At 41.8% G+C, this 12241-nt stretch overlaps 1 protein-coding gene across 1 annotated transcript; it reads left to right on the top strand.

Annotated features, from left to right (window-relative positions):
- The first annotated feature begins 3634 nt into the window (after positions 1 to 3634).
- On the top strand, positions 3635 to 7131 carry LOC148021721 (uncharacterized). Its single transcript, XM_087697238.1, has 4 exons — positions 3635 to 3963; positions 4809 to 5027; positions 5106 to 5285; positions 5660 to 7131. Exons 1-4 carry the CDS (start codon positions 3862 to 3864, stop codon positions 6833 to 6835), a joined length of 1677 nt encoding a protein of 558 aa, XP_087553364.1. The 5' UTR covers positions 3635 to 3861; the 3' UTR covers positions 6836 to 7131.
- Positions 7132 to 12241: the final 5110 nt, after the last annotated feature.

Raw genomic sequence — 12241 nt, 5'->3', positions numbered from 1 at the left:
AAATGTTATGCTCGGGTTTTCGAAATTTTTTCCTCAGACTGGCATCATTATTAGCGTCTCTATTAGCGTTGCTATTTGTGTCGCTATTAGCGTCGCTAATAGAATTAGCGGCGCAAATAGCGATGCTTTTAGCGACGCCGCTTTTTTGCGTCGCAAATGGCCATCGCTATTGCCCCATTTCCTTGTAGTGAGAACTTTTATATCCTCCAACATGCCTGAGTGTACGATGAACTGCCTTCTTCCTTATAACCTCTTTCCCTTTGCACATATTCATTTGCACACTGGGAGCACACTGCACAACATTTGTTGCTATAGACACATTTTTGTCCTCCATGCTGCGCAAAACACATGCGTCAACATTGAGGTGCATATCAACTATTGTTATCTTATCTTAAAATTTAGAAATAGTGAAAAATCCTAGATGGCATTAGATTAACTTCCAAAGCATTAAATTTAAAACACATGTGCATTAGACCATATGATTGATTACAATAGGATTTGCTAAAGTAGCATCTGGAGTGAGGTTTCAATTTGTTTATCCCACGCATAGGACTCAAGTGGGTCTTAAAGGTGCATTTGGATTATTTCAAGGAAATTCCCATGGCTCCCCAGGTGAAAGATTAGAGTTTTTGTCACAATGGATGTATCCATTTCATGATGCAAAACCCCCCTCGTGTGAACAAATTTAAAGCTATTTATAGTTATATCTACTCATGAATGGCAATGAGCAAAGTCAAGGATCGAGCCCAATGTCATAATGACCAATGAGTTGGTATTTTAAGTGATGCACCTAACATTGCATGGTGCACACCATACAATATCCTTTCTTAGAAAATCGTACCCTAGGACGATGCAACATTTCCCACTCATGCTAATAAAATAATAGTTCACACAGTAAACAACCTCCTAAGTTTTAAAATGTCAATAATAGATTTTTAATGCCACGAAGTGTTATTATATCCATGCCAACCCCATGAATCGCAATGAGCGAGGCAAAGGATAGTTGTACCTCTCAATAATGAAATTCATGATCATGAATAAATAAATAGTAATAGTAATATAATATAATATAGCTCCACTTTAGTACCTTTAGGGGTTGACAATATAATACATATATCTTATAAAGTTACTACAGAATGAGTATAGAACCTTCCACTCCATAAAATACACGTGCATTAGACCAGTGAGTTGGCTTTTTAATTGGTGTACCTAAGTTTGTACGATGCACACCATACAATATCCTTTCTTAGAAAATCATGCCCTAGGACGATGCAACACTCCCCACTCCTGCCAATAAAATTATAGCTCACACACTAAACAACTTCCTAAGTTTAAAAGTGTCTATATAAGCTTTTAATAATGCCTCATAAATCGCAATCAGTGGGGCAAAGGATAGTTCTATCTCTCAATAATGAAAGTCACGAGTAATAGTATTATAATTTAGCTCCACTCTGGTACCTTTAAGGATCGACAATATAATACATATCTTAAAGTTACTACAGAATCTTCCACTCCATGTTTAAAAATCAACGTAAAAGATGCCTTCCACTCCATGTCTTTAAAGCATATATCCTAAAATGTTTATTAGTAAATTAAACATAGTTATAATAACAATAATCTAAATAACAAAATAATAACAATAACAACTAAAGCAAATAAATTAAAATAAAATAAGAACTAAACTAATTAAAATAACAAAACAACAGTAAACTAATAATAAACTGAATAACAACTAAACTAATAACAATAACAATAACAACTAAACTAATAAAAATAAAAATAAAAATAATATCACTAATAAAAAAATACATACAACTAACAATATCTAAATAAAATAACATCATAATAAAATAAAGTCAATAATAAAATTAAAATAACAACTAATAATAAACTAAATAACAACTCAACTAATTGACTAATAAAAAAACTATATAACTATAACTATAACTAACTATTAACTATTAATAATTATATAACTAATTATTACTATTATTAACTATATAACTATATAATTAATAATATAATAATTAATTAAAATACTAACAAATATAATAAACCAATAAAACAACCAACTAATAATAAACTCAACAACAATAATAAAATAATAAAAACTAATTAAAATAATTACAACAATAGCAACAACTAATTAATATTAAAATAATAATAACAAATATAATATAACTAATAAAAAACAATACATACAACTAATAATATCTAAATAAAATGATACCATAATAAAATAATAATAAACTAAATAACAACTAAACTAATTAAAATAACAAAACAATAATAAAGTATTAATAATTTGAAATTGAATAACAACCAAATAAATAAAATAACTATAACTATAACTAGCTATTAACTATTAATAACTATATAACTAATAATATAATAGCTATATAATAATGAATTAAAATACTAACAAATGTAATATAACTAATAATAATAATAATAATTAATAATATCAAAATAAAATAATACCATAATAAAACAGAATAATTATAAACTAAATAACAACTAAAGAAATTAAAATAACAATAACAAAACAATAATAAAATAATAATGAACTAAATCTGAATAATAACCAAACTAATTCAAATAATAATAATAATAATAATAATAATATAAAACAATAATAACACAAAAAAACTAATAACAAGCTAATAATACATACAACTACGGAGGGGCCAAACGAACGGTCGACAACAACCTACGGAGGGGGTGCCGAGAGAGAGAGAGAGAGAGAGAGAGAGAGAGAGAGAGAGACGAGCCGCCTCTCTCCCTCTCTCTCTCTCTCTCTCGTGTGCTGTAAACGTCCACCCCAGTCCTTCCATTCGCCTTCTCATGTCATGTAGAGACAACTGGCATAATGACTATCGCTTTTAAATCACCCTCCCTCAATCCTTAGCTTCTGACCTTCATCCCATCATGCCCCCCCACATCACTCCTCACGTCGTAGCTCTCCCAATTAGCAGAGAAAGTGGCATTGGTGTTACAATGCCATCCTTGCACAGCCTCCGTGTGAGATGAGAAGGCGAATAGAAGGGCCGGGAGGTGTTGTAAACATCCACCCCGCGATGAGAGAGAGAGAGACCCAACGACCACCTTGGTTCGCTCGAAGGTTCCACATTGCTCCAAGCTTCCACTTGCGTTTGGCAATCTCCCGATCAAAAATAAAAAATGAGATAAAAAATCTATTACTCTAATCATGAGAGAGAGAGCATGTCCAGCATTAAAGCCACCTCAACCCCCCTCAACCATGCATGCAAATTTGAATTCAAAATTTGCTTGAGAGAGAGGCTTGGGAAGAACAATAGGCTCGGGGAGAAAAATGGAGGTTCGGAAGATAACCAAACCTCCAACCAAAATTAAAAGGTAATTAAAGAATAATTAATTATTAAAGAGTATGAATACATGGGCGTAGACTATAGTTTAGTGTGTAATAAGATAGATGGACAAATTGCGCATAGCCGCGGCCCGCAACCGTCCGACACCGTCCGAGGCTGTGTGTAACCACCCTCATTAAGACTCAAGAGTGATGAACCAGTTATATCGTCAGCCCAAGCTCGAGGTGCGAGCGAGCTTTACTTTTCCCCCTTTCTGAATGCTGTGGTATTTAAACTGGCATTTAAACTGCCATTCAAAGGCTAAAGCAACGGCTCCTTTATTTTTGTGAAGAGAGTACACTCGATTACCGAGTTTTTGAATACCCAATTATACTCACTGGCTCATAATTCGAGCACGCCCTCTTGAGCAGTTAAAGAAGAAGAGATCAGAGACTCTAGAGGCTCAATCATCACAACCACCCCAACAAGATAGGCAGAGACAGAGAGAAATAGATGATGACCATTGGCAACCATCATGGTGCATGAGGTGAAAGAGCAGCAGGCGAGCGTTGCTGTGGCAGAGAGGAAGCCTCTTCTGAGGCAGGCCGCCCCTCAAGCAACGGCCAGCGCTCTGCAGGTAAGCTCTCACTCTGTCTTGCTCGCTTCTTGTGAGGCTTCAATTAGTCTATAGGAGTCGCTCATTCCAGTACTGCAGTAAATGCCATTTTGTCTTCTGGTGTAAGTTGCTGCCCCAGCAACAGAAAGTTTCAGACTAATTCCCACATTGTGAATTATGACAATATCATAACCTTCTGCAAGAGAGAGATTCTGTATTGGGTGGGGGCTGGCACTCCCCTGCTTCCAAAAGCACCTAGCTAGGCATGCGGTGCCTCCCGAGTAGAAGCTCATGATGTTGAACACTCCAGGCAAAAGGAAGGGGAAACAGCCCCTTCTCCCCACATGGGCAAATGTCAAAAACTTTACGCATATCCCGCTCCTTCACAAGGTTTTATACTCACTCTGGCCATAATCGGAGGGTGTCTGTAGAATCCCCTGTTGATCTCATCTTGTGATGGGCATTTCTTAACAGAGAGTCACCTATAATTACCAAATTTATACTCAGCCGGGACCTGATTGACGCGTGCCTGTAGATGAAAGCAAAGCATCACTTGCATCATTGCTGTGTTGAGCTCATTCCAGGAGTAGTTCACTTCTGTCACGGTGGGGGTGCCTACTTCTTGGCTGCTCAATCAATGATAGACCAATTGTGGACCTGATTTTAAATTGTGGTTGTTTGCTCTGGAGTAGCGTTTCACCGAGAGGGTGCTTCGCAAGAAGCAGGGGTATAATAGCAGATGCTTTTAAATTTGGCAGTCATTCAAGTTCCCTTTCAAGTGATTTTTTCAGAGGATTTGCAAATGCAACTCATTAATGTTCTCTGCCTTTCTCTTTTTGACTGATGGAGTTTCTGTTGGCCAACAGCCCAGGAGGGTTCTTGTGAAAGGCAGCGCCCGTCGAGACTTGAAAGAGAACGCTGTTGCTGCTGTACCCCCTTTCTCCCCTGTTGGCCAACAGGCCAGGAGAGTTCTTGTGAAAGCCAGCACCCGTCAAGACTTGAAAGAGAATGCTGTTGCTGCTGTACCCCCATCCTCCCCTGTTGTCCTTCCCTCAAGATTAGCAGCAGTAAAGGCCTTTCCTCAGGTAACTTGGCTACATTGATAGATGAAACCTCTGCTTTATAAAAGGGTGTAAAACATCATGCCTTGTCGTGATAACCAGCTTCAAAGACATGAGAAAGCCAAGGAAGGTCGTGTTCTGCATGGAATAGCAAAAGAGTGTCATAATACAGCAGATGGTAGCTCTGAGCAATCAAGTGATGGTGGGTATAAGCAGCAAAAACCACATTCCATCTGCAAAGGAGCTTTGCTGGTCAGTTCGACGTACTCAACACCAATTAAGGTATGTTTCCAAACTATCCTTACGCAATCCCCTGCTACCGTTTCTGAGGTTCTCTCTTAGGTCTGCAATTCTGGAAAGTGACACTGTCGTTTCTACGTGAATAGAACACAAAGGGCATTTGAAGAGCATCCAAATTATACATTGGGGTGTGCTATGTTGCACATGCCTGAGACCGGCTTGAAGTTATTTTCACCAAACATTCATGCCTGAGACCGGCTTGAAGTTATTTTCACCAAACATTCACATTGTTTTGATTTTGGAAACACAAAGGTTACCCAAAGAACATAAAAGATATACATCAAAACTGTCCGAAAGTATATGTTCATCCAACATTTGCATTGTTTTGATTCTATTTTCTTGTGTATTGGCAATAGCCTTTGTTCGGGACACCGTCCAGATTTCAGACTGCCTCCTCCCGAATCGCAGCCTCTGACAAAGTGAGTGAGAATGACAAGGAATGCCCAGAGTCTGATGCTCCCAGTTCCACCACCAAGAGTGCCTTCTCTGGAAGGGTTCCCCTGTCAATACTCTTGCAAAGGCACAATAGCCTTCTCAATGCTGCTATTTCTCCGGCTGGTGCACCGTGTTCACCGGCTTCACCATCCAGATTTCAGACTCCTTTCTCCCGCATTGCAGCTGCTGACAAAGCGAGCGAGAATAACAAAGAATGCCTGCACTCTGATGCTCCCAGTTCCACCACCAAGAGTGCCTTCTCTGGGAGGGTTCCCCTAGCAATCCACTTGCAAAGGCACAGTAGCCTGCTCAATGCTGCTGCTCCACGAGCTGGTGCACTGTGTTCTCCGGCTCCACCATCCAGATTTCAGACTCCCTCCAAAATTTCAGTCTCTGACAAGGCAAGTGAGAATGACAAAGAGTGCCCAGAGTCTGCTGCTCCCAGTTCCACCACCAAGAGTGCCTTCTCTGGGAGGGTTCCCCTAGCAATACACTTACAAAGGCACAATAGCCTGTTCAATGCTGCTACTCCACCAGCTGGTGCACCGTGTTCTTTGGCTTCACCATCCAGATTTCAGACTCCCTCCTCGAAATTTGCAGTCTCTGACAAAGCAAGTGAGAATGACAAAGAGTCCCAAGAGTCTGCTGCTCCCAGTTCCACCACCAAGAGTGCCTTCTCTGGGAGGCTTCCCCTGTCAGTACTCTTGCAAAGGCACAATAGCCTGCTCAATGCTGCTAGTTCACCGGCTGGTGCACAGTGCTCTCCACCTTCACCCTCTGGTTTTGCAAAGAGAGCTCTAATATTGCCACAAATCTCCTCGCCTGCCAGACGAGTGCTAGTTCATGACAAGAGCAGCAAGAAGTCTGAAAGAAAGACATCTATATTTGCAACTCCCAAGACATCTTCAGTTGATGGGAGGAAACCTTGTACAGATGAGAATTTGCACGACGCAAAGAAGAACTTGGAGGGCTTGCTAATGCAGGCAAGGACTCCAAAGCGGGTGGCTGTAGCAGAGGCGGTGGCTTCTTCATCCAGAAGAAGTTGCAGGACTGGAAGGCAGAAGCTTTCTCGTGAAAACAAAGATCAGAAAGTTTGATGTTTACGAAACAAGCCACATTGTAGACACACGTTCATCTTTGTAACTTTCAATTACATATAGATGTTGAATCACAGTGTTTTCAAACAGCAGAATGAAGTACTTTGTATGATGAATATGTCTCTAAATTAAGCTGTCCTTTATTAGATGTTCTACCCACATTCATCTTATCTCATCTCAGCAACTATTATGTAAATAGAGGTGTGAATTACAGGCTACGGCATATAATCAAACACCCAAAGAATGAGGATGTAATTCTTCTAAATTAAGCTGTCGTTTTTTAAAGGGGTTCATACAATCAAACATCCAAAGGATGAGGATGCAAGTAGTTCTGTGATGGAACTCTTCTAAATTAAGCTGTCTTTTAAGGGATTCCACAGTCTATACTACTTGAATTTCTTGTGCTATAAATGCTTGTTTCTTTGTACATGAAGTTCTCTGGTGAAGTACCAGCTACTCATTGGCAGTTACAAAATGAAAGTAGTGAGACCATTTAATCACTAGGGCTCCAAGGTAAGAATAATAGAATCATAGATGCATGACAATAGTGGGACTGTAGAATTGATCCCTCTTTGGTTTACATTGTCTACTAACTGGCTTTAAAAATTGCTAAAGGAAATGTAAATCTTTGAGGTAGGTGCAAATGGTGGATTTACATGCACAGTCTCTATGCCAAGTCTTTTCTCCTCCGACTGATGCTAAGTCCTTTCTTGATGAATAGGAAGACCAAATACTTGCAGACCTAGACCTATATGATAATGGGATATCAATGATCATGGAGCAAGGTCAAAGATTTGTGATAATGAAGGTTAAAGTTTAGCATCAGCATAATCAAGCCCAAAGCTCATGACAAGGTAGGAGGTTTTAAATTCTCTTTAACTCTCTCCCTCCTTTCTCCCTCCCTCCCTCCCCACCCCCCCTCTAAGGTCATTGTAGTTATACCATGCTGTTATTACCGGAAGCACCTGTATAGGGAGTAGTAGCGACTCAAAGCCTTGCCTTGTTTCCACACTATGTGTGATTCCTTATACCCAGTGGTTAACCCTCTTATGTGTGGTGTCACGAGGGTGTAGTCTTGGGATGTGTCTATGTTATCTCGCTTTTTGGATTGAATAATACAAGAGTACCTTGAGCTCACATATCGTGTTACCTTTTTATGCCGTTGAGTGTGTAACGAGTGTAGGTGCATCACACTTGGTATCAGAGCAACTTTTGCTCGGAGTGAAGGAGTGCTTATGGAAGCAGGAGAGAGGATCTAGTGTCCCAAAGAGAACGAAGTAGTAATGACCCACGTCGTGACGTCCCGTGTTGCAACACCTCGCGTTGTGACGCCTTGTATCGCATCGATCCCGTTGCGTTGACCTGCGTCGTGTCGAACCCCGTCGCGACGCCCTTCCCGCTAGCCCCGGCATGACGTCCCGACCCCGACACCACCCACAGTTTGAAGACGTGACATGGCTTTCCCACGGCACGACCACTACTACCACAGGTGAGACGCGGCTTCCACGCATCGACAACACCACCGACTACATCGCGGCTTTCCCACGCCGACAACACCACCAACCACATGGAGGACGAAAGGGAGAATGTCACCTCCCAACAATGGAGGAGAGGAAAAAGAGTAGAGAGCAAGAATGGAGAGTAGTCCAAGAGAAGGTAGCTGAACTGGAAAGGCAGCTGGAGGGCATGTCAAGCATGTTAGAGTCGATATGGAGGAACATGCAGATGAAGGAACAGGAAGAGGAAAGGAAGAGAAAACTAGAAGTAGAGCAGGGCTATAGAGAATGGGTGTTACAAACAACAAGAAGATGAGAAAATACACAAAATGCAAGAGGAGATGGATAGAATGGGTAGAGAGGAGACATCTAGGAGGGCGCAAGACACCAGGAAATAAGAGAAGGCATTAGAAACAGGAAACAAGAAGAAAGACAAAAAGAAGGAGAAGAAGCACAATCGCAACTCGAAAAATGACAATGGAAAATTCAAAATGCCCCAACTCGTCAAATACAAAGGAGAGAGAGACGGGCTGGTCTTGAAAAAGTGGATCGCAAAGGTGGACAAGTATTTGAAGTATTCCCGAATAACCGAAGACAGGAAGGTGGAAGTGGCAGCCATTTACTACTTGGAAGAGGACGTTGCCAGATGGTACCTGCTAGAGCAAGAGCAGGGCCACACCATCTTTTCATGGGAAGAACTCCAGGAAGAACTGAAAGACTACTTCATTCCAAAGATGGAGAAATTCAAAGTGAGAGACGAATGGAGGAATCCCAAACAAACACAAGCAAAGATGAAAGAATACGTCAGCAAATATATACAGATTATACTGCAGCTACCAAACATGGATACAAATACCAAATTGCATGGATTTTTGTTTGGGATGCAAGAATGGGTTAGAAGAGATGTGGAGAGACAGGAGCCAACAAGCTTAGCAGAAGCCATGAGAATGGCCGAAAGACTAGTGGACCTAGAAGGCAGAAGAACGGCCCAGGGGAACCAAAGCAGGTTCAATACCAACTTCAACAATAACTCCTCATGGAACCAAAGGCCCAATGCCCCTAGAGGGCCATTCACGGACACAAGGAGCCAAATCCCCACCACCACAACGGTTGTGTCGCAAACCGCATTGGTACCAAGAGGAGCAGCAGGAAGGTGGGGAAACAACCATTATATGCCAAACCCCAGTGCATCATATGGACCTGTATGATCAAATACATCATGGTGGAGACCCCTAGGCCCTTCCATTGGGATCAAATGCTTCACATGCGGGGGTCCACACTACCAAAATAGATGCCTTGTAGAAGATACAGCCTCATCAAGTGGGTCGAGGGTGAATGCCACTAGCGCATATGGAGGAGAAGAACCACAACCCTCGCGAATCCAAGAGATCCCAAGCGGAAGTGATGAAAACATGGACCATCCAAGGGTAGGGACAGTCAGTGCCCGACCCCAATGCATGGCGGCCAGAGTAGCAGCAGTCCACCACCTATACATCAAAGGCAGAGTGAGCGAAGGAAATCAACCCATCATGGTGAACACAGGGGCCACACACAACTTCATTACCCCAGAGTGCGCATCAAAACATGGATTGGAACTATCTAAGGCCCTAAAAGGATTAACGGTAACATTCGCACAAGGAGAAGCCAAGGAAGTGAAACAAGTCTTTGCAGTATAAGTAGAAGCTGGAAAGTGGAAAGCAAAACTCAACTTCTTAGTAATCCCCATGGATGATTTTGAAGTGATCCTAGGCTTGGAATTCTATGACAAATATGTCATTGCGATGTTCGGGAAAGGAGTAAATGAGATGATGCTAGATATGCAACGAGAAGGCGTCAGAGTACCCTGTGAGAGAATGCAATTGCCTGGCAGGACCCCAATCAAAGTGCAAATGAAGGAGAATAAGCCATGAGTTTTTTGCCAAACAGTGAAGCCAAGTGCAACCCAACCAAGAGGCCCAACCCAGGCAGCACCTGTCAAGATTGTGGGAGAGAAGGAAGGAGTCTCACTTGTAGCTTTCTTGCTTGCACAATGGGGGAATACACACAAGGGTGGAGACTGAAAACAGTTTTCTTCTTCTTAGTTGTGGAAGCCAAAAGAACTCAAGTACAAAGAAATAGAAGAACCCTAGATATGGGTCTCAAACCAAACTCAACTAACTAAGGTGGCATACTAACTGAGCCACGAACTAGAGTAGATAAGGATAGCTATCATGTAGCTATTATTCAGGGGCGGTGTACCAACCGCGTCCGCAACAACTGACAAGTCGGTGACATAAATACACAACGGTCACCCTGGCGTATCACGAGTGGAGCTCGATATCTCAACAGCACCAGTCGAAGGGACCGTTATCAGGCCACGCATCATGATGTGTAGTGCCAAGCAAGTGGAGAAATCAGTCAAACAAGGAGATATGGTCTACTTATGTATGATCCGACCAATTGGAGAAGAAGATGGTAAAAAGCCCAAGCATCGAAGCAATAACACAGAAGTGGCAGAGATACTCGAAGAATTCAAAGATGTAATGCCAACAGAGCTACCCAAGGGTCTACCACCCAGACGGGATGTGGATCATAAGATTGAATTGATTCCAGGATCTGCCCCACCGGCCCGAGCACCCTATCGTATGAACCACACCGAACTCATGGAATTGAAGAAGTAGCTGCATGAACTAGAAGAACAAGGTTTCATCCGCCCCAGTAAATCCCCCTTTGGTGCCCCAGTGTTATTTGTCAAGAAGAAGGATGGGGGACTTAGACTCTGTGTAGACTATAGGGCTCTTAACAAAATCACCATAAAAAATAAATACCCTATTCCCCTAGTGGAAGACCTCTTAGATAGATTACACGGGGCCAAGTACTTTAGCCGCATAGACCTTAGATCAGGTTACCATTAGATCCGCATAGCAGAAGAGGATATCCCTAAAATAACATTTCGCACCCGCTATGGTAGTTTTGAGTGGTTAGTATTAGGATTCGGCCTAAGCAATGGGCTAGGCACATTTTGCGGCCTCATGGATGGAGTCTTCAGGCTCGAGATAGATGTCTTTGTCACTATCTACATTGATGATCTCCTAGTCTATAGCGAAACCTTAAAGGAGCACAAGCAACATTTACGCTAGGTTTTTGAGAAACTGCGGCAACATCAGTTATATGCCAAGGCTGAAAAATGTGAGTTTGCAATGAAAGAGTTGGAATTCTTAGGCTTTATTGTAGGAGCAGTTGGAATCAAAGTGGATCCTAAGAAAGTGGAAGCTGTCCAAAGATGGCCTGTACTGAAAACTATAAGAGAAGTGCGGGAGTTCCTCCGCTTCACAGTATTTTGCCGAAGGTTCATCAAAGATTACCTCCTCATCACAGTCCCCCCTCTCCCACCTCACCAAAGAAGATCACTCTTTTACATGGGGGAACATGCAACAAGAAGCTTTTGAGCAGATGAAGAAATGCAAGAGTCAAACTCTTATCCTGAAGGTCCCGAATTTTACCAAGCCCTTTGAAATATCTACATATGCATCCGATTATGGCATAGGAGGTATACTCGTGCAAGAAGGCCACCCCATTGCCTATGAGTCCAAGAAATTTACCAATGCTGAAACAAGGTGGAGTACACATGAGAAAGAAATGTTGGCAATCATCCACTACCTCAGGAAATGGAAGCACTAGGTTCAAGACAAGCACACAATAGTCTTCACCGACAATATCTCCCTCAAATACTTCTAATCACAACCCAAATTATCGGCAAAGCAAGCCTGCTAGCTAGACTTCCTAGCAAAATTGGATCTGGAGATTAAACACAAGCCCGTCTCCACTAACAAAATAACAGATCACTTGAGCTGGAAAGCTAACTTGAAAGCTGTCAATGTGGTCAGCGGTAATTTCATGGAATTAGTCAAGGAGGCCTTAGAGCAGGACC

Source organism: Lygodium microphyllum, chromosome 17, assembly GCF_053477565.2.
Source record: "Lygodium microphyllum isolate KBCC chromosome 17, Lygodium_microphyllum_v1.1.10, whole genome shotgun sequence".
NCBI classification, from domain to species: domain Eukaryota; kingdom Viridiplantae; phylum Streptophyta; class Polypodiopsida; order Schizaeales; family Lygodiaceae; genus Lygodium; species Lygodium microphyllum.
The sequence above is the reverse complement of the archived record's forward strand: the minus strand, read 5'-3'. Positions and strand labels throughout refer to the sequence as shown.